At 42.0% G+C, this 24,070-nt stretch overlaps 1 protein-coding gene across 1 annotated transcript in view; it reads left to right on the top strand.

Moving 5' to 3' along the window:
- The first annotated feature begins 20,259 nt into the window (after positions 1-20,259).
- Positions 20,260-24,070, top strand: part of IGF1R (insulin like growth factor 1 receptor) — a 665,430-nt gene continuing 661,619 nt past the window's right edge. The window contains exon 1 of the mRNA XM_030189730.1: positions 20,260-21,285. Coding sequence (XP_030045590.1) covers positions 21,192-21,285 — 94 coding nt within the window. The 5' untranslated portion in view covers positions 20,260-21,191. The remainder of the gene's footprint in view (positions 21,286-24,070) is intronic.

Raw genomic sequence — 24,070 nt, 5'->3', positions numbered from 1 at the left:
CGCCATCAAATATCGACTGCATCTATATCTGTGGTTGAAATTAACGATTTTGAAATAGCGATTGATGACCAAAGGAAACTGCATGCAAATGGAATGCTCGGTAGGAAAAGTGTGTAGCACATGCACAAAACCAGTTTTATGGTAAGTGTCAATGTTCTATGTGTGCCCAGGAAAAAAAGCAACAACCATGTCATAGGCGTGCACCCGGTGACATCACAGTTTCCTTTTTTATTTTCCCCACTACAACTTTTTAACACTACTGTTGCATGCTGGACACACACACATACTGTATAATAAATACATGCACATGGCACATTTCACACACACATGCAGATACTATTACAAAATATTGCATGGAAACGTCTGTGCATCGCATGAAATTCCTATTTTATTACTAATGAGCTCGTTGTAATACATTTGCATTGGATTATCGGTAGCTGTTACCGCAAACAGTAAGAACATAAAAACATAAGAGTAGCCATACTGGGTCAGACCAATGGTCCATCTAGCCCAGTATCCTGTTTTCCAAACAGTGGCCAAGCCAGGTCACAAGTACCTGGCAGAAACCCAAATCGTGGCAACATTCCATGTAGAACCCTAAAGAATAGCAAGATTCTTCCATTTTCTTACTATGGCACCAACAGTTGTCTCCTTCTCGCCCAGCGTCTTACTGATGGTTTTGTAGCCCATTCCAGCCTTGTGCAGGTGTATGATCTTGTAAGGTACCTCCACTTTAACGATTTGAAAGAGCACACCTCTTTTGGAGATTAGGTGGTTATTTTAGAAAGCTCTAGTCATGATTTACATGTATATATATATATATATTATATATATATATATAGTAATATATCGCATAAATGTAGAAAAACAAATTTTAGAAAGCCAAAATTGTGTGTGTGAAATCTGCTCTATGTGCATTTGGCAAGAGAGCTTGGTTTGGGTAGGGAAAAAGGGCAGAATAAAACTTACACATGTATCCCCTAGTTTCAGAAGAGGAATGTACATATATGAGTAAGATGTCACTATCGGCACTTACAGCTGTTCCCACATACATATAGGTGTTTTAAAAGTGCTAATTTTGGCAGTCCTGTTCAGGAGTAATGAAGTGTGTTCTCCTCTTTCGTTGCCCAGTGTCTGCAACCTCTATACTTAATTAGGTGCTCTAAAGACATAGCTTTCTAAAATGGCAAACACACACATCTAAATTTCAGCATTTAAATAACTAATGTTCTCTTTTTAGTAAAGAATGTAGGATTTTCCTGCACACTGAGCCCCGATTTAAAGGTGAGACTACCAGTAGGGGCACCATTTTGGGATGGCTCAAGACTGGGCATCACTCCTGCCTGAAGGACCCCCGGAACACCAATATTTAAGGCGGTAGGCTCTTTAGAGTTGGGGGGTGGACTGGGGAGGCTTGGACCTTTAGAAGAGTGGGGAGGTAGGTGGGTCTTGAACCTGGGAGCCTCTAGGGAGGTGGAAGTAAGGCTATTGGGGAGAGTGGGTGGTAAGCCGGGTGGGGTCGGGGGGGGGGGGGAAGCATTGGGCCGCAGCTTTGCACAGTAACTGCAAAAAATGTATGTAGGAGCATGTACCATCTCCTGATTTAGAGGCACTAAGTGCTTCCATGTTAGCCCTGCATTATCCGGTTAACATGCGCTAATCTAGATAACATAGGAACACCCACTCTCCACACATGACAGGTCCCCTCCTAAAAACATTTGTATAAAACAGATAATGTGTGAGCTATCATGTTCCAGCAGGCAAAATAACACAAAATGCTTTCACATGTTTTGCAATAGCCTGTTGGTGCACACCAACTGTGGCCTAGTGGTTAGAGCGTCAGTCTTGCAATCCAGAGGTGGCCAGTTCAAATCTCACTGCTGCTGCTCCTTGTGATCTTGGGGAAGTCACTTAATCCTCCATTGCCTCAGATACAAACTTAGATTGTGAGCCCTCCTGGGACAGAGAAATATCCAGAGTTCCTGAATGTAACTCACCTTAAGCTACTACTGAAAAAGGTGTGAGCAAAATCTAAATAAATAAATTACAGGCTTAATGCCCTTTTACACATGTAGGTGCCCATACTTACTCATGCAACCTCCTGCATGGCCTCCATTGATGTATTCAATATATCCAAATATAAAATGGATCTATCTGCCATGCGTAACCAGTTCATCCATGTGCATTCCTGCATGTATTCTAGAACAGCGTTCCCAAGTTGGCCTAAACGTACAAAATCAGCAAGGGATCAAATACTTATTTCCACCACTGTACATGAAAGAGTTTTGAATACAATGAAGGCAGTGTCTCTAGATTTTCAGAAAGCTTTTGCAAAGTTCCTTATGAGGAACTCCTGTGAAAATTAAAAAGTCATGGATTAGGAGGCAATGTCTTCTGTGGATTAGGAATTGGTTATTTAGATAGAAAACAGAGGGTTGGGTTATTTTTCTCAATGAATGAAGGTGAACAGTGGAGTGCTGCAGGGATCTGTACCGGGACTGGTGCTACTTAACATATTTATAAATGATCTGGAACTCAGAAAAACGAATGAGGTGATTAAATTTGAAGATGACACAAAACTATTCAAAGTTGTCAAAACACATGCGGATTGTGAAAAATTGCAGGATGACCTTAGGAAACTGGAAGACTGGGCATCCAAATGGCAGATTAATTTTAATGTGGAGAAATGCAAAGTGATGCACATTGGGAGGAATAAACCAAATCATAGTTAGTTGATGCTGGGGTCCACCTTAGGAGTCAGCACTCAAGAAAAAGATCTAGGTGTCACTGTAGACAATACGCTGCAATCTTCTGCCCAATGTGTGGCGATGGCTAAAAAAACAAACAGGATACTAGAAATTATTAGGAAAAGCATGCAAAATAAGGCCAAGAATATTATAATGCCTCTGTATCGCTCTATGGTGCGACCTCTCCTTGAGTATTACATTCAATTCTGGTTGTATTTATAGCAGAATTAGAAAAGGTTCAAAGAAGAACGACCAAAATGATAAAGGGGATGGAACTCCTCTTGTATGAGGAAAAGCTAAAGGGGTTAGGGCTCTTCAACTTCAAAAAGCAATGATTGAGGGGGAGGGGAGTATGATTGAGGTCTATAAAATCCTGAGTGGTGTAGAAGTTAATAGATTTCTCAGTCTTTCAAAAGAGTACAAAGATCAGGGGACACAATGAAATTACATGGAAATACTTTTAAACCAAATAGGAGGAAATATTTTTTCACTCAAAGAATAGTTAAGCTCTGGAATTCACTACTGGAGGATGTGGTAACAGCGGTTAGCGTAACTGGGTTTAAAAACATTTGACAAGTTCCTGAAGGGAAGGGAAATGGGACTTGATATACAGCCTTTCTGAGGTTTTTGCAACTACATCCAAAGCAGTTTACATATATTCAGGTACTTATTTTGTACCAGGGGCAATGGAGGGTTAAGTGACTTGCCCAGAGTCACAGGGAGCTGCAGTGGGAATTGAACTCAGTTCCCCAGGATCAAAGTCCACTGCACTAACCACTAGGCTACTCCTCCACTAGCAGCATTCCATGTAGAAGCCTGCCCTTGCAGATCAGCAATGCGGCCGCGCAGGCTTCTGTTTCTGTGAGTCTGAGGGTAAAATTCCAGGTAGAATCTCAACTAGGGAAAAGGAACTGGGACTTGATATACCACCTTTCTGAGGTTTTTGCAACTACATTCAAAGTGGTTTACATATATACAGGTACTTATTTTGTACCTGGGGAAATGGAGAGTTAGGTGACTTGCCCAGAGTCACAAGGAGCTGCAGTAGGAATTGAACTCAGTTCCGCAGGATCAAAGTCCACTGCACTAACCACTAGGCTACTCCTCCACTCCAGTCCATAGTTATTGAGATGGATATGGAGAAAACCACTGCTTGCCCTGGAATTGGCAGCATGGAATGTTGCTGCTATTTGGGCTTCTGCCAGGTACTTGTTGGAAACAGAATATTGGGCTAGATGGACCATTGATCTGACCCAGTATGGCTGTTCTTATGATCTTAATAGGTTGCATGTCGACAGATCCTTTTCTAAAATATTACCAGAATTGGACATGTCCCAATTTCTATATTTTACCTAAAAAGGGTCTGTAAATATAGTACCTGTTAACTTCAGAATCAGATTAGTGTCATAATGAGTAATTATGTTTATGATTATGCTTAGTATGGCTCCTCTTGTGGGGATAAATCAAAACAGTTTACAAATAAGTTAAAATCAGATGGAAAGAAAATACAGTAACAAATACGAAAGAGGAGAGTCAATATTTTTGGTCCAAATCAAACATATGAATATCATGTGCATAAGTACATATGCTTTACCATACTGGGACAGATCAAAGGTCCATCAAGCCCAGTATCCTGTTTCTAACAGTGGCCAATCCAGGTCACAAATACCTAATAAGATCTCAGAAAAGTAAAACAGATTTTATGCTGCTTATGCTTATCCCAGAAATAAGCAGTGGACTTTCCCAAGTTCATCTTAATAATGGCATATGGACTTTTTTTTTTTTTTTTTAGGAACTTATCCAGCTCTCTTTTAAACCCTGCTAAGCTAACCACTTTTAACATGTTTTCTTGTGACTATCCTGAAAAGCAGACATTGTGGCTGCAAGGTCACCACCCCTGCAACAGAATTTAGGGGAGTTTAGGGCAATGTTTACAGTACAGGACTATGAAACCTGGAGATCCGGCCTCTGGTCTTACTTTCGTCATTCACCTAACACCTTGTGCTCAGGCTTACAGCATAACCTCTATGAGGTAGAGCTCTTGTAATCATGTATCCTATTTCTATAGCCCTGGACATACCGAAATAGCTATTTAAATAGCAGCAATCATGCTTGGAATGTGTTGAAAGCTCCCACAGGAAACGGTGCACACACAGCTTTCTGCTCAGTGCACGCGATGGTGCATCTGCTGACCCGATCAGGAAGTATATCTCATGACAAGAAAGCTGGAAATTCATCCTGACAGACCGTAATATCTGTTATGATATGACACTAGCCAACGTCATTTTCAGTGCCTGTTGTAACATTTGTGCTCTGATGTTAACTTACCCATTAGATAGTTTCAATAGCCTTTACTGTACTATGGCACCAGAGTCCTTGGTTTTACAAGATACAGTCATACTGAATGTGTAATAACATTATGGGAACCAAATCAGATCATTTATACATAGAGTAGGCACTGCAACAAAACTTGAATAAAAACGGGTGCTAAAGTTTAGCATGCATTGATTTTAACTCATAAATGTTTTAAAGAAGAGAATTAACAGTATAATAACCAAATAGTACGCAAATATGTTGTAAGAGGTATTTTTAAAGGCAGGACAGGATGACAGCTGCATGTTAATCTGTGCCCTGAACTTTGCTTCTAATTTCTACAAATCTTTGATTGTAATGAGGGATTCTGATTTTAGATTTAAGTATCCCAATGCAAAACAAAATACATGTTTATCATCCCTTAACCTGACTGGTGAAAAAAGACCTAGGTAATTAAAAGCATAGAGAAATGGAAAAAAAGGAGAATATCTGGAAAGCAGTGTACACTGATGTCAGTAATATGGGAAATAAGGTTCTAGATGGAAGAGGCTGACGATTTAGTGGCAGCCATGGAGATATGGTTCATAGCGAGCCATGGCTGGAATAAGAACATAAGAATATAAGTGTTGCCATACTGGGACAGTTCCAAAGGTCCATTAAGCCCAGTATCCTGTTTCCAACAGTAGCCAATCCAGGTTACAAGTATTTGGCAAGATCCCAAAACAGTAGAATAGATTTTATGCTGCTTATCCTAGAAATAAGCAGTGGATTTTCCCCAAGTCCATCTTAATAATGGCTTATGGACTTTTCTTATAGGAAGTTATCCAAAGGAGAAATTAGACCTTACCTGCTAATTTGCTTTCCTTTAGTCCTTCCGAACCGGCCCAGGATTGGACTGATGGGTTGTGTACGCCTTCCAGCAGGTGGAAACTGAGAAAATTCTGACTCTAGAGAGCCAATAGGAGTCCTGGCCATGTGACCCTAGCCTCAGTATTTGACTAACAAAGCAGGAAAGAAAGGAAAGACCAATCTTCTGTAGCATGTGGAATCAGAGCAGCCACAAAGCACCTATAAAATGTGCTTAAATCACGGTTATGCCGTGTAACAATGCTCACCACCAACTCCAAAACAGAGAAGGCTACTGCTTTCGACTCCTAACCATGACTCTCTTATTCAACACCCTCACTTATCACCCCTACCACTGCAATTTCCTCACCCCTAGCTGTCTGTTCGTCTGTCCAATTTAGATTGTAAGCTCTGGTGAGCAGGGACTGTCTCTTCATGCTCATTTGTACAGCGCTGCGTAAGTCTAGTAGCGCTATAGAAATGTTTAATAGTAGTAGTAGTAATAGTAGTAGAAGAGGTATGGCTGAAACATAACTTTAAATCTATCAATTATTTTTCCTTTTGTTTTTTTATAGCAGAAAACTTGCAGAGCAGCTTCATCGCAAAGACTGAAAGAGCTGGACTCTGAAACTATGTACAAGTTCTTACTCTTGACACAAAACACGGGAGGGACCTGGGCCGGTCCGGAGGGAATAAAGGAAAGCAAATTAGCAAGTAAGGTCTAACATTAGGGGGTAATTTTGTATCTATGTGAAATGTCCATACAGGTGCCTATTTTATTAAGGGCTGATATAAATTCAATGCTCAACCCCCCTCCCCTCCTGTGCATAGCAGATGATGAGGAAATTACATAGAACAAGGTACAAGGCTAATCAAAAGTGGCAAAGTATAAACATCACACCCAACTCCCCACCATCTAGAATGTGCCCGCATTGCTACGGAACAACTATAGACAGTTAGAGAGAAATGAGCCAGAAGTGGAGTGCAAGCTGGAATCAAGTGGGAGCCTCTTCAGAGCAGGCGAACGTACTCCTGGGTTGTATCCCCCAAATCAAGGGTTTTCCACTGCCCATTCACATGGATCTCAAGGGTAGCTCGGTAGAGAAGCATAAATTGAAATCCCATCTCGTGCAGGGCTGAGCAGAGAGGTCTACATTTCTGGTGACGTTCCTGCAAGGACACTGAATAGTTCTGGAATATTTTTATAGGTTTGCCATCATATTGCAAGGTATCTCATTTCTGCCAATATCCTCTGAGAATCTCTACCTTATGTAGATAATTATGCAGTTTAATTATCACCACCCCATGGCCTCCTTCTGCCTTCCTGTAGCTGGCCAATACAGTGGACGCGCTCAAGGCACAAAGGCCCCGCGTTGTCTGCTAATGCAAATTCGATAGAGAGCCAATGTTCCAGTACTGAAGGTAGGGACTGCTCTGAAATTTGCTCTGGCAGTCCAACAATGTGCAAATTGCTCCTGCGAGAGCAATTTTCTAGATCATCAATTTTATCCGCCTGTTCTTTAAGCTGCTTCTCAAGTGTGGCAATGGTTGGCACTACACGAGGTTTCAGTCCTCCATCGAGGACACTCGTTGCTCAAATTCCCCAGTTCTACGATTAGTTTCTGCCAGGAGGGACTCTACATTGGTGATCTGCTCTGATAATTGTCCAAATTGCGGTTCCATAGCAGTTACCATGGCATTTGTCATTTGAAGCAACTGCTGTGTCGTAAACGTGGATCTCACTGAAAGTTGGGCGTCCACCATCTTGCCATCTGCTGTCTGCGGTTTATTGCCCTTTTTCTGTTCCTTGCCAGGTATCTGTCCCCCAAATTGCTCTAAATATTTGTCCATATGCTCAAAGACACCTGGGAGAATAACTCATCGGATAAAGGTACTTCAGAGCAGATTGGAACCGAAGAGACGCGGGACCCTTGGAGAGGAAGAAAACATATCTTTTCCCCTCAATGCATCATGTGATCTCCCTGGAAAATAATTTAAGTCATCTTTATTGTATACCAAATTGCCAAAGTACAAACTCGAAACCAACATGAACATCAGATTGTGGCATGAAACATTCACCAAATCAGAATTATTTCCCATACAAAGACAACCCCCCTCCCCTACCCACAACCCCATCCCACGCAACCTTCACTGTTGGAGATATCAAAGAACAAAAAAAGGGGAGACATAGTCCAATGAAACTATTGCTGATTTGAGAATTCTGCGGCTGCAACAAGGTAGCTCAAAAGCGCTCCCAGTGAAAACATTTACCTCTCACGGATAAAATATCCACTATGTCCAAGCGTTCCAGTGCTAACAATGATCGGAAAATACTTTATAAAAACATCTCCTTATTGACTTAACATGCCCTTCCTTGAGTACCACCAACTGTAGCTGATTGTAGTTTGTTTTCACCTTGAATTTGTAAAGGTAATAAAATCTAAAATCCAAAACCAATCCAAGTCTAAAACAGAATGAGTATGTCAAAGAAACAGATGATGTTGGCTGAACATACAAGCAATGTCATCGTTTTCTTTTACTCTTTCGTTCTGCTTTGACTCGAGGAAATGTCACTGCTGTGATCCTTCTGGCTAAAGCAGTTATATCAAATTCTGAATAAACTAAACTCCAGAATGTTAATCAAGAGAAGTATTAATTTAGTTCTGTTAGAGAACTATCACCTTAAATGTTTGTTTATTGACTTCATTTCTGTGCATTGAAGTTGACTAACACAGCATCACAAAAGGCTCACACTTCTTGTTTAATTTTAGAAATAATTGAAACTTCGTAATTGCACCGTGAAAACCACGGTCATAAATCTAACTGGGAAAAAATATAAACTACTTTCTCCGAATGCTTATCACAAAATCATGGCTAAAGACTCTTTGTTGCCTGAACAATGTCAAAGTTGTGAGAAAATACGGAGCTTTGTTCCACGAAGACACATAAAAACAGTGACCAACTTGGAAAGCACTGAACAGAGAGACATGTCAGCCACAACAGACAGCAGGTGTGAGGACTATGAAGAATCCATCCTTGTACCACTGATTCCACATGTGGGCATGGATCAAAAGAAAAACTGGTAGCCCAGGAGTTCCACGTTGCATATCAGCATTCAACACTGGGGACAGCACAAATACATACATACCACTTTCTACCAAAACTATTTTTTTTTAATTTTGAAATGTGTTTATTAGGCATTGGTATAATAAATGTACAATGATGCAATTCTGAGGTAAACATAGTAGTTTTGTTAACTTGCTACATCACCAGTTAACCTAGCTTTGGGATGCTAATGCCAAGTTAAACTTCAAATACCCCCCTCTCCATCCCTACCCTTCCTATCCCTATCTATCTATGTCCCTTCCCTTCCCCTTCCCCCCTCCCTTCCCTATCCTCTCTGAGTAGCCGTCTGCCTGCGCAGGGGCAGTCCAGTCTGTCCTGTCTGTCGGTCACAGATTAAGAATGCGCGCTCTACCCCCTAGGGGTATAGTCTGCCAAAATGGAGTCCATATGCGATAGGAGTCCTTCTCTTTAAATCTCGAGTCATGCTTATTGTCCGCCACTCTTTTCTCAAATCTCATGTATTCCATCATGCAGCTTCGCCATTGCTGTACAGTAGGCACTTCATTTGTAATCCATTTCAAAATAATTTGTTTTTTTTGCTATCATTACTGTTCTGCGGACGAATCCCGTAAATCCAGCTGGCGTAGGTCTCACCAAGATAAATTGTCCAAACAACAGGAGCGGACCCCCCCCCCCTTCCAGGTCGCGCCCCACATGGTCGAAGTGCAGTGTATTAATGTCTTCCAACATTTCTGGATAGCAGGGCACCCCCAGAACATGTGACCAAGCCATGCTCCCTCCGCTTTACACTTGGGACAAGCTCCGTCTGGTGATATCCCCATGTGGAACGCCCTGCGTGGGGGGATGAAGGCTCTCATGGCAAATTTGTACTCCATTTCATTATAGGTAGTAATTTTTTCTACCAAAACTATAATACACATTTACTATCTATCTATCTATCTATAGAGAGAGAGAGAGATGTTTTTGTAACTGTATGGTAATTATCTTTCCCTCTCTGTGTGCACATTTGTCAGCTGCACACCCATGTCAGATTGTGCATAGCTCATATCCCAAAAAGAGGGTAGAACAGAATCCCATTCTAGAGATAAGCTCCCTTGCATAACAAGTAGCTTCTCATACTGGCCAGTGGGTACCCTAAACTTCGGGTTTACTGCATTGCCTGTCCCACGGTACCTCCATGCTATCTTACTGCTAAAACCTGCTTTGACATATTACATAGTAGAGAGGTGTGGTAGCCGTGTTAGTCCACTTTTAAAGGTAATCAATAGAAATAAAACAAAATAAAACATGAAAAAGAAAATAAGATGATACCTTTTTTATTGGACATAACGTAGTACATTTCTTGATTAGCTTTCGAAGGATGCCCTTCTTCGTCAGATCGGAAATAAGCAAATGTTGGTAGATGACAGTATATATAAGTGAGACATCAAAGCATTTCAGTGACAATCTAACAGGGTGGGGATGGAGGTGGATGGGTGAGACAGGGGGATATGCATGGAGACAGGAGAGTGACAAACAAAGCAGTACAATTTACAATTTTAGGGCTTATAATGGGATAGAAAGCCCAGATCTCTGTTAAGTCCTATCTGGTGGGTGTCAAAATATTTAATCATTCTGACTTCAAAGGTCTTACGTTCCTGTATTATTTTAAAGTTACCTTTCAGGGTTCTTACTATGAAATCACTAGTACAGTGAATGCATCTACTTCAGGAAGCAAAAAGGAAAAAAAAAAAAAAAAGAAAGAAATGTCCTTTGTAAGATGAGAGACAACTAAAAATGTTTTCACTAGCAGAAAGCTTCCCGCATCCAGTACAGATGAATAAAAGTGTAGCAATGGACTACTTGTTCTGAATGCCAAAACTGCAGATTTCTGAACCTCATACATTTGTTATATTTTTTCCCCGTATAAAATGGAATATCTACTCCTTTTAGCTACCATTTCACTATGCAAAACATTTAGGTGAGTAGTTATCATTCTGGGCTACCATTAAGATGTACTTTACTACAAATCATGCTACTATAACACATGTATCATTTTATGCAATGAAGACCTAGTTACTAATAATTGGATTAACAGTAAACTAACACATCTCAACAGTTGCCCACATTGATAACTTCCTCCCCCCTTAGTCATAACAGTTTATGCAACAGAGGAGAGAGAATCTATCTGAACAACTTACAAGGTTACAGTATTTTCCCAAACTAAGCTTGGAATTTATTATTTCAGGGCCACGGCTAGACAGTCAAACTTAAACTCCTATACAGAATCCACAACAGAGATTTGGAACGAATTTAGATGAAATCAATTTCTAGGTTACCTACAGTCCAGTAAAACAGACTAAGCACCAACACTATTCCAGGAGATTAATCAAGATCTATTTTCTTAGCAATATTTGTTATCCTGCTCTCACAAAATGTGTTAACTGATAATCATAATCTAAGAATTAATTCTTTAAATAGTCACAAACATATTACATTCAGTGAATAAAAAGGTATTTATGCCTATGCATATAAATGGACTACCTGAGCAATCACACAATTTTATGTATTTATATTATTATCGACCTCTTTTTACTAAATCGCACTAGCGATTCCTGGTGCGGCAAATGAGAGGAAACCCACAGGAATTGAATGGGCTTCCTCTCATTTGTTACGTGGGAACTGCTAGCACGATTTAGTAAAAGAAGTCTTATATTTGGGTATTCTTCTTCAGATATTTGGGTATTCTTCTTCATTTAAAAAAAGAACTATAAAAATCCATAAATACATAGAAACAGATTGTAGTATGATGACAAATGATTTTGTGACTTAAATTTTTATTGATGCTTTCTAACGATATGAAATAGATGACAGAAAAAAAAACATAAAATGTACAAAATAAACACGTGGGAGAGAGGAATAATACAAAAGTTATAAAGATGTCAAAAGAGATGTGACACTGTTTATTAACACAACATCAAAATCAAAATAAGTGTAGTGGCAAAACTTAGGGTTACATAGATTCTAATTTAATCTAACAATTTCTCAATCCTTTTCTAGCACCCTAAACCAAGGTTATTAATTTATTTGTAATGCATATATAGTCCACTAATCAAAAGTCCTTACTGAATTCTATACACAAATATATAAGGCATCAAAAGTACAGTAAAACATAAAAAAACAATTATAAACACTGTAATTAAAGTTTTAGTTTACTTACCCTGGTTCTGGCTATGGCTATGTTAAACAATTTGTGGACTAGCATTGCTGTACACTTGATCTCTGTTTTGTATCTATTGCTGTTATTGTTATTGTTGGACTCACAATAAAGATAATACTACAAAAAAAAAAAAAACAACAACCCAGTGTAATCAATATTTGTTTCATAAGCAGGGCTTCCAATCCATCCAATTATTTTTTTTCTGTATTTTTCAACATTTATTTTTAATGGTAAATTTATATTTTATTTATATTTTTTCTATATTTTCTGCGTTTATTTCTTGTTGTGCTGTGGATGTCTGTGTACAAAAATCAATTAATAGACCTCAAATAAAAACAAAGTAAAAATGTCTTCTGATGTTGTAAACATATTTTGCATTGGTTTAAGTATGTATTCCTGCTGTCAATCACACACTTCAACTGTACTTTTGAAAAATCTGCTTCTTTGAAAGCTTTTTTTTTTTTAATCCTGAGTAAATATATACAAGGGAGCCTGAAATGTCAAATGTTATATGTACCAACATAGGATCATTCCTAGTGATAAAATACTAAGGGAACCTTTTACTAAGCATGCTTACCGCATGTTAAAAGACACTGCTGCGCTTACTGTTTCAAATTTATAAATTCGAAATGCATCTCGCAAAAGAAATCACCTCGTTTTGCTCAGTATAGAGAAAAATGGTTGCCGCTTGTGTCATATTTCCGCTCCGTCTCATGATGTGTGGTGTATTATGTGTATATGCCATTTGCTCTGCTTTGTAACCTCCATCCCTCTCCCCCCTTTTTATTTTCTTTTTATCTCTTTCCGCTTCTCTTTCTTTCTCTTTTCATGCTTCTCTCAATTTGGACTTGGCTGTTGTCTCTTGTTTGTGAGCTCGAGTTTTGACTTGTGTGTGTTAATGAGCATTTCAAACTGTATTGTGAGCTCCTGTTTATTTTGAAAATTAATAAAGAAATTATTAATAAATAAAAGACACTACTGCAGGCGATCAGTGTGCACCAATCCCGTGCTAAAATATATAAAATATTTTTAGCATGGGAGGGAGGGGCGTGTTTGGGAGCAGAGAGTAATTGCTTAGCGCAAGGATATCACTGTGTGTTGCCGGTTAGCGCGGGGTTAGTGCGTTAGCCCTTACTGCCTACAAAACAGGTGGCGGTAGGGGGCTCCCGTGGTAACGGCCAATTAATAGAAAAAAATGCAGCCATTTTACAGCCACACTAAAAGTGGCTTCAGGACGTGGGAAACCCACAAGCTAAAAATAGTGCAAGCCATTTTTTTTTTTAGCGTAGCTTTATAAAAGGGCCCGCAAAACTTTGTAAGTTCCAGAAGAGAATTAAAAAGTTGTTTGTTTCTCAGAACAATTACATGTTGTTTAGTTTTCTTTAGCTTACTGGTATTTGCTATACCGCCTTTGCTAACTAAGCAGATCGAAGCGGTTAACACAAAATAAAATCAGAGAGATGGAAAGGAAATATAATGTTTATAGGGAAAAGGATAGAGACACCATTCATACGAGTACAAGCCAGACATTGGAACTTCCTAAATATGAGCATGAGGGGGTGGGGGGAGAAAGAAACGGAAAGAGGGTAAGAACCAAAATGATTGTTTCATATGTGTCGAGCAGGAACGGGATTCTGTTGGAGAAAATATGGGCTCCCAGGACACATGTCTTAAACTTATAAAACCTTTCTTTCTGCGAGATGTATTTCGCAACCTAATACAATCAATGGTATTAAGCCATTTAGATTACTGCAACAGAATCTATGCTGGTTGTAAAGAACTAATTAAGAAACTTCAGACCGCCCAGAATACAGCAGCTAGACTGATCTTCGGAAAATCAAAATTTGAAAGTGCCAAACCCCTTCGTGAAAAATTGCATTGGCTTCCCATCAAAGAACGCATTGCCTTCAAGGTTTGCACTCTGGTCCACAGGATTATCTATGGCGTAGTTCCTGGATACATGTTGAACCTAATAAATCTGCCACCCAGAAACAGTACCAGTCTATCCCGAACTTACTTAAATTTACATTATCCAGACTGCAATGGTCTTAGATACAAATCAATTTATGCATCCAGCTTCTCTTACGTAAGTACACAACTGTGGAACGAACTGCCTAAAACCGTGAAATCAATTCATAACCATCTTAACTTCAGGAAGTCACTGAAAACCACCCCTACCCCTACCCCTCAGACCCAACATCATTTTCTACTTCCTGTGATACAGCAAAACTATGGACCGTATTGGACTTTTTTATCATATCTTTGTTGCCTTATACTCATGTTATTTATAGGTTTACTACTATTTTGTGTATTTGTATTTTACTGAACCGGAGCCTGCCTCTACGGTATTATGTAAGCCACATTGAGCCTGCAACTAAGTGGGAAAATGTGGGGTATAAATGTGTTCATATATGGTGGACATGTCCTGCTGTGCAAAAATATTGGCAGGATATTAATTCTCTGGCACAGCAAGTGCTTGGGGTGTCTTATCCCTTGCGGGAAGAGCATTGCTTATTGCACTACAGACCCTTTGGTTAAAAATATCTACTATAATAAAACTCACCCTCAACGTTCTGAAGACAACGTTCTGAAGTCACTCAGTCACTCACTGAAGGGTTCATGGATTCATGGTGGTGAAGCCACAACACTGACCATGTCTCTCTGTCCCGCCCTCGCATGACAGACCAATCAGAAAAAACTCCCTCAACATTCTGAAACACAAAGGACCATCACAACACCGTTTCCCAGGCAACACTAGGCAACGTAAGACGGACCAATCAGAGGAAACTATGTGACAATAAGGGAGGAGCATTCCCCAGCAGAATGACTCATTATCTGTGCAGCAAGGAGAGCACAGAACTACCGCTGGAACGAGAGAAGAATATTCCTGCTGTGGGTATGTGCAAAAATAAACCGGGGGGGGGGGGGGGGGGGGAGAAATTTGTAAATGCCTAATGCCAGTACTGAAGAGTGCCAGAGGGCCAATAGCACAGACTATATTTGGGATCGCTTGACATGGAGTCAGAGGAGCCGGAAAACAACGTGCCCATCACCATCTGGGATGTGGGCGAACAGGACAAGCTGCGGCCCAGCTGGAAGGATTACCCGCGACCCAGCCACATGCTAGCGCCCGTTTCATTGGTTTCGGAAATGGGCCTTTTTTACTAGTATATATATATTATAGTTGGGCTATACAATTGTTCACAGCAGCCCGCTTGGCTTTGGTCGCTATATGGAAGAGCACATAGCTTCCCCCTAAATCCATCTATCTCAAGAAACTGGATTACCTTCACCTTACCGTGGAATTGACGGCCATATCAAGAACGGACAATTGGACTCTTTTCATAAGATAGGGGATAAGTATCAGCTATGGCGATTGAACAAATCTCCTGAGAGTGATTCTGGAGGTCCTGTTGATAGTTGAGGCTTTAACTAGTTGTTATGTGTAAGAGGATGATGGAGGAGCTGAGCTGAAACTAGGCGAAGATTTCAAGAGGGGGAGGGAATTGTTGATACGCTGAACTATGATGTGGTATGTTTATTGATCTTCAATAAAACGTTAAAATTCGAAAAAAAGAAAAACAACAAAAAGAGAGAGGGTACTCCTGAAAAAGGAAGGATGAAAAACCCTGTTTAATTGGGATCAAAAGCCAACGTAAAAAGCCTAGTTTTTGGAAGTGTTTTACACTTTTCAAAGAATAGTTCATCAGAAATGCCTTTTGGCAGCAAGTTTCAGTGCAAAGGAGCAGCAAAAAAAGAAGGCAGACTAGAGGCTTCCAAAGTGGCCTTTTTTGGGGCCGGGAAGTACTAACACCGATGGTCGTTTATTGAGTGCAGGATACGGGCAGGGGAGGCAATGGCGTTGTGGTAAATTAAGCTCCTATGGTAATGCTGAATTGGCACACGGCAAGCCAGCGGTGCATTTGCCGTGCCTTTGTAAAACGGCCCCTAAAACAATTGTTTAGCATTTGGCAGTATTCAGAATGCCACTTCACTCCAATTTCTCAGAGAAATACTGAGAAAAATATAACCTCATTTACAAATTGCCCTTATGGACATGAGAAAAGGTGAGCCAAAGAGGTAGGCACCTACACAGCATGAGTTTTTCATCTACTAACAATCATTTATGTTTTTTTTAATGCAGAATAAATATTAAACATAATTATGCATGATTTTAGTGTTTTATTTCTCATTTTGAAACTAGTGGAACCATGCCCGTTTCCTCAACAATGAAACTGCCCTAGGAAGGTTGTCATGTAAACTTTTTTTTTCTCTCTCCCCTGTCCTCCCCTCCATGTCCAGCAATTCTTCCCTCTCCTCCCCTCCATGTCCAGCAATTCTCCTCTTCCCTGCCCTCCCATCCGTGTCCCGCGATTCTCTCCTCTACTGTCCTCCCATGTCCACCAATTCTTCTCTGCCCTGCCCTCCCCTCGATTTGTACCTGAACGTTCTCTGGCTGGCTGGCGCTGGCTTCCGTTCCGTTCGTAACATTCCTCCTGACGTCAGCTCGCCTCCAGCGTTCCCTTCCCTCTCACTGTTCCACCCTCTAACGTCATTACGTCTTGACGCGAAGGCGGGACAGTGAGGGGGAATGGAACGCTGGAGGCTGGCTGACATCAGGAGATGTTACGAACACAGGTAGCCAGGAGATGTTACGAACCCAGGCAGCCAGACATGGAACGTTGGAAGTGCAAATTATTATATAAGATTGTTTGTCTTGCAAGCAGGATGTTAATTAAAAAAAAAAGTCCCATACCCAATTTTCCTGAATCTGCTGTAAACATTTTTCCCAAGCTGGATATTACAGGACTCTTACAGGTCACAGCTTAGGCTGACAACATACTACACAAAGGCATGTGGAGGCTCATTTTCAAAACACATAGACTTACAAAGTTGCATAGGTTACTGTCAGGCTTATTTTCAAAAGAGAAGGGCGCCCATCTTTCGACACAAATTGGGAAATGGGCGTCCTTCTCCCAGGGTCGTCCAAATCGGCATAATCGAAAGCCGATTTTGGGCGTCCTCAACTACTTTCCATCACGGGGACGACCAAAGTTCACGGGAGCGTGTCAGAAGCATAGCGAAGGCGGGACTGGGGCATGCTTAACACATGGGCGTCCTCAGCCGATAATGGAAAAAAGAAGGGCGTCCCTGGCGAACACTTGGACGACTTTACTTGGTCCTTTTCTTTTACGACCAAGCCTCTAAAATTTGCATTAAATGACCAGATCACCACCGGAGGGAATCGGGGATGACCTCCCCTTACTCCCCCCAGTGGTCACTAACCCCCTCCCACCCTAAAAAAAGTTTTAATATTTTTTTCCAGCCTCAAATATCATACCCAGCTCCATGACAGCAGTATGCAGGTCCCTGGAGCAGTTTTAGTGGGTACTGCAGTGCACTTCAGGCAGGCGAACCCAGGCCCATCCCCCCCTACCTGTTATACTTGTGGTAGTAAATGTGAGCCCTCCAAAACCCACTGTAGCCACATCTAGGTGCCCCCTTCATCCCTAAGGGCTATGGTACTGCTGTACAGTTGTGGGGAGTGGGTTTTGGAGGTCTCAGCACACAAGGTAAGGGCGTTATGCACCTGGGAGCTTTTTCTGAAGTCCACTGCAATGCCCCCTAGGGTGCCAGGTTGGTGTCCTGGCACGTCAGGAGGACCAGTGCACTACGAATGCTGGCTCCTCCCACGACCAAATGGCTTGGATTTGGTCATTTCTGAGATGGGCGTCCTCGGTTTCCATTATTGCCGAAAATCTAGTATCTGAATTCAAGAGAGTTTGGGACAAGTACATAGGATCTTTAAGGGAGTGAAAGGGGGAGTAGGTGGTATGGATAGGCAGACTGGATAGGCCATATGGTCTTTACCTGCCTAAAGGCGGTAAATACATCCTAATAAATAAATAAAAATACATTCTTCTGTGTTTCTATGAGATGAAGCACCTGCAGTCACACCTAGTAAGGAAGGGGCAAGTGGTCACCTCCTTTTTCCTACTGGCCATTCCTCTCCCTATGCACCCAAGCATCTTTCTAGCTTTCACCATCACCTTTTCTACCTGTTTGGCCACCTTAAGATCATCACATACAATCACACCCAAGTCCTGCTCGTCTTATCTGCTGACAATGTTAGTCTGCCATCATTCTTGGACAACTTTTCTTCATCATGCTGACTGATGTACAGCATTCAGAAAGAAAAGCAGGGACAATCCAACAGCAGCCCATGAAGTGAAAGCGAGCTTAAAGTATGCAAGGGCCTTGAAGTCAGATGACCTATTCTAAAATAGCAGTGGGGTACTAGCAATACCATGTTAAACATAGTAGAATGCACTAGCACTGATTCTACCCGCAGACAGCAAACAGGGCATCATCTAATTCGCAGTAGTGTCATGGACCTCATTTTAATTTTGGCCTTTCCCTTATGATGTGAATGGCCCCTTGGTTTGCTAGGCTTTCGAGGTGGTATTTAGTTCATTTCCATACCTACTCTTCTATTTTTGAAATCCTCTTGGATAAAATACATTTGACCTTTGAGATCTGGGCTATATAAGGCCTCCTTTTAAATGCTTAATACTGACTATGGCTCCTTCTGTTAAAACAAACAATAAAACGTTTAGCTAAACCAGACCCTAACATTTATATTTGGAGATAATGACCCTGTATTAGCGAATGCTCTTTACTTCCAAGTTCTTTTTGTTCAGAATATTTGTGATAAAATCCAATGCTCTGTATCTTAGAAGGACGGTCCCACATGCCGTTCATAGACTATATAATCAAGTTAAAGTAAACAGATGTTAAGGCTACTGGTGCCTGTAATGAATCTTCAGGACTCTAGCTCTTAAGTAAAGAAGAGGTGCTCCACAGGATGCTGCTTGCATTGAGAGCACTCGGGTGCATCTTCCAAAGAGGCAGCGATTTAAACTGCTGTCACGGCTCGCTCCTTTCACCGGGTACCACAAACAGCAGCGCGAGCCCCAAATAAGCGAGGGCGAGAGGCCCCGCCCTGCCGCTGGAACCTGGGCTTCACGTGGAGAAGCTCGAGAGCCCGTCTCGCGCGCTCTCTACCTCTGGGAAGCGTGTGGTGAACCCTGCAGTGGAACAGCTGGTGCACGTCCAGCCTGATAACATTCCAGCGTAACCAGGGACTAGAATATTCTCGGCTGCTGAAGGTCTGCGCTTACCCTCCTCCACCTGCGGATCTGCCGTGGGGAGGGGGAGATGGAGTTAAGGGGGGGGGGGCTGAGTTCGAAATAAAGTAAGAGCTCTGCCTGCCCGTCAACCTGAGCGCTCTTCTGTTCAGCTCGGCGCCCACCACCACATCCTCCTCCTCCAGATCTAGCCCAAATAAAAAAAATCAATTACTACCACAGAATGTGACCCCCCCACCCCTCAATGAAACTAAAAATAAAAAGCTCCTGAGCGATGCGCGCGCTAGTGCCAACTGCATTAACCTCCTCACAAGAAAAACACAGGAAAGAACTGAGGAGGTGGAAAAGAAAAACAAGCAGCGCAAGCCTTAAAGCTACAACTCTCGTAGTAGTAACGGCAGCGCCCACCCCGCCTCCCTCTCGTAGCTTTATTAATGAAACCAAGCTTGCAAGACTTTTTTTTTTTTTAATTTCCCCAGCAAGGAGGGAGGGAGGAAGGGGCAGAGACTTGGCAGTAAGATTTAAGGGAGCAAGGCAGAGAGAGAGAGGGTCTGAGCCGGGCGCGTGTGTACGTGATGCTGCTGGAGTAGTTCCTCCTCCTCCCCCACCCGCCCTAGGGGTTTTTTTGTTGTTGTTGTTTTGGTAGAGCGCGGAGCTGCTGTTGCCTCCCTGTGTAGATGAGCGCGCGGGTCCCGCTCCGAACGTGGAGAATCCCAGCGTTCCAAACGGTCCTTGGCGCCAGCCGGCTGCCGAGGGGGCGCGCGCTGCGTGTCTTCTTATGCGAGTGTGTGTGTAGTGTAGTGTAGTGTAGCTCGCGCGCCTCTGACTCTCTCCTCAGGACGTGCGCGCGCGTGTGCCAGTAAAGCGAAGCAGCTGAGGCTCACTCAGTCTTCTTGTTGTTTACAGCAGCAGCATTAACTCCGCCGAGGGGAGAGAGAGAGCAGCGAGTGGAACTGCACCGGGCAACCCCCCCCTCCCCCTAAAAAAAAAAACCGAAGAAGAGAGCGCGAGGAACAGCCGTAGCAACCGAGGAACAGAATAATAACAGACACCCCCCACCACAAGCCCCGTGGCGTTGACCTTCAGGAATCCGGCGTGTATAATTCCGGAGGAGGAAGCGGAGCGAAAGGAAAACAGTTTGGATCTTGCCCAGCCCCCCCCCCCTCCCCCCTCAGTCACACACGCAGAGGAGGAGGAGGAGGAGGCAGCAGCGCCTAGAGGGAGAGACGGAGCCGGAGCGCTGCTGCTGACCACTTCCACATTTTTTTCGTCCTCCTCCCCGTCCGTGAGAGAAGAAGAAGCCCAGCGGCTGTGGGGGAGAGAAAAAAAGGGGAGCGCCTTAAGGCTTTTTTTTTTTTAATTGTTATTTTTGTGTGTTGTACAAAAACTCTCCCCCCTCCCCCCCCATCGTTTCATTCATTTCTCTCGTTATTTTTTGCAAATTCGGGGCCGGAACCGGGAGACTTGGCGCGGCTTTTCTCGTTCCGTTCGCTCCCCCCCTGGATTTTGGAGGGAGGGAGGGGGGCAAATGGAGGTGGAGGAGGCAGAGCGCCGCTGCCAGTGTCCGCGTTCCCCGGCTTCGCTGCTCGTCTGCACCTTGTCGTGTCACCACCGGCGGGGCTGAGAGACGAATTCTCTTTCCTTTTTTCGGGGACACAAATCAGAAGAACCCTCGGAGCCCGGCTTCCTCACCCCCCCCCCCACCCATCGTTAGGAAAAAAAGCTTGCAAGCTACCCCACCACTTCTCTTTTAAGGTATTTCAGGGAGAATCTATCTATATTTTTTTGTTTTTTTTTTTCAATCGAGAGAAGAAAATCTGCTCGTTTTTTTTGGGTTGCTAAAGAAGAGGAATGAAGTCAACCACCGGAAGAGGGTCCCTGCTCTTACCTTGGGGGTTTCTGCTTCTCCTTTCCACACTTTACCTCTGGCCAGCAAATGCAGAGAGTAAGTATGTTTCCCTGAGGATGTTGAACTTGGCTCTTTGCTGATCTAGGGCTCTTCGCCCACCTTGAGCGGATCCATTTCTCTGCTTTTGTTTTTTTTTTTTGCTCTCTTTTATTTTCAGTTTTACTCTAGGGTCCCTCAAGAAATTGCTTTGCTGTGTGAATTTCTAGAAGTGGTTGGTTGGGCTTTCCTCCCCACCCCCCCCCCTGTTGAAGTAAACACACGCTCCAGGGCACTTCTGAAAGGGGGGGGGGTGACTTGTTTACATGGCGAGGACCCAATACTTGTTTACCATCTGGAAATGCCTTTTATATTCTCTGTCCTGCTCATTTTTGTTTCTGTTCATTTGCAAAGGTGGGGTTTAAATGTTCGTAGCGTAAATAACAAGTTTTGCCAGGGGGGGGACCTTTGAAGCAGGTTGCAGGCTTTCCCCATCTATTTTCTCCCATGAAAGCTGGGAGCTGCATTTTTGTAAAGGATGCTGAACTCCCCCCGCCCCCCCCATCCCATCCCAACACAATCGAAATAAATTAAACAAATTGCTAATTATTACTGTTACTTTTTATTGTGTCCTGGGTAAGGCAGAGCTCTGGAGAGGAACAAAACCGTGCGAATAAGCTTAACATTTGGACTAACAAAATCTGTGGTCCTATTTTGTGCGTTTAAGTTTTTAATGAACGTATCCCCCCCCCCCCCCCCCAGTGTGTGGGTAAAACGTTGATTGCTGGAAGGCGTCGTTTGTAAAGTGATGAAATCGGCCCTTGGATCGGGGATGCTGCCTTGGCGTCGGTCGCCCGATCTGTGTAATTTTTATGTTTTATTGTTGTTGCAGAAGACGGAGATTCCTTTCTAGACTTTGTTTTGATCGCGTGAAACCTTTGCATAGGAGACGGCCCCGCCCACTTCTGCTGCACGTTTGTGTATATGTGGGAAGGGGGGCTTGAAATCCCTTTCTTCAAAGCCCACCATGTGCGGGGGAGGATTGGCAGACCCTGGCTCCTCCATGCCTTACGTTTGTGTGAAGGAGGAGGGGGCGCCCAGGTCTAAAAGTCTCTGGATTGTGTGCAACCCACCTTTTTTTGATTTTTTTTTTTATTGTTTTAATTTGTTTAATTAGTCTTGTGAATCAGTATCACAAATGGATCTGTGTAGTGGCTCTGTCTCCTCTACGGGAGCAAATGCAGCAAGGCTGGCTGATTTTTTTTTTTTTCTTTAAAGAAAGTGCGATAGGTACTGGAAGACGGAGGCTCTAACTGCATCTTGAAGCCGCAGTGTATATGTTATGTATTTGTTTAAAAAAAGGTTAACTATATAACAGATTTTAAGGTGTAATAGCACGCTTTTATGTACACACTATTAGCGCTTGAAAGATAGATGGTACACACAGGATAAGATGGAATAGCGCAGCACGTGTTTGGGTCTGGAATAGGGGGAGAGATTGTTGGATATAGTGTATAGGAGAAGTTGTACTTTGTGAATCACCCACCATATATATGTAGGATGCTACTTAACTCTTTAGGATACGTGAATTACTTGTTCCTCGAATAGCTTAGCAGATGAATTTTTCATGCAGTGTTAGGTAATAGAGTTGTTGTTTTCCCCCCAACCCTGCCGTGGAATGGCTTTCATTAAGGATGTTTGGTGTCAATACTGTGGAAAATAGTAGAAAAGATCACTATGGGTGAAGTTCAATATGTGATGCAAAGAAAAGGCTATGTTTTGATGACGTTGACTAGAGGAAATAAACGATTAGCAGGCAATTACTAAACTGTTTTTAGTTCCACTGGGCTCCAAGAAATTGTTTTTGTAATAACAGAGATGACAGCTATTTATTTCAGATCATAAATTCTGTGTACTTTCCAGAAAACCTTAGGTCACAAATAATTTTACTAATTGTTAGCTTATTGCTGTAAAGTGAAATACAAACATTTAGACATTCTATTGATTGGTCACAAATTTAGATTCTAAATGGCGTTCTTTAATTTGTGTGTATGTATGTATATATATGTGTATATATATATATATATATATATATATATATATATATATATGTATATGTATATGTATTGCATGTCACAGGTCTGGGGAGGGGTGGAGGGGAGAAGAAATTGCTGTCATTGTATATCTTGGTGATAGGAGAGGGATATAGTAACTGAGGAGAAACAAATTGCCAAGCTCCGTTTAAATGTCTTCATTCATATGGTTGCCTCCTCATCCTCCCTCCTCATCAGCTCTTCAAAAAATTTGTATTTTCTTCCTTATATCTTTTAACAAAATATTCAGATCCACTTTCTTTTGTTAATTTTCTTTAAATGTAATTTATTTTTTGTTAGTTTTAGAAAGAAGATCTTAAAATAATCCCCCTTTTTCATCCAGTGTATAAAAACATCTTTAAAAGAAAGTGACTTTTAATAATTGCAAAACGTTTCAAGGCTAGAAGAGCCTTGAGTGAGAGAGCTTTGTTGTAGAAAATCATGTGTTATTTGATGTCTGTGTCGGTAAAATGAAACGGGTAGCAACAATTTTCTGATGGGCTGTGTCAGAGCTTGCAGGTTACTTGGATATGTTTGAGATTTTGTTAGATTTTGTAAAATGAAAAAAAGTGGTGTAAAACAGAAATGTACTTGCATGTATATTTCAGCTTTTAACGACTAGAGTTTGAGCTAATGTGTGGAACAGAGTTGAATTTTAGCCGCCTGAAAGTGAATAATTGAAATAAAAGGTGCTGACTGCAAGAAGACTGTTAGTGGTTTGTAGGGTGGGAATGAGGTTCTAGTTAAATCTT

The sequence above is a fragment of the Microcaecilia unicolor genome, chromosome 1, assembly GCF_901765095.1.
Source record: "Microcaecilia unicolor chromosome 1, aMicUni1.1, whole genome shotgun sequence".
NCBI lineage: Eukaryota > Metazoa > Chordata > Amphibia > Gymnophiona > Siphonopidae > Microcaecilia > Microcaecilia unicolor.
Note: the sequence above shows the minus strand (reverse complement) of the source record. Positions and strands in the feature narration are given on the sequence as shown.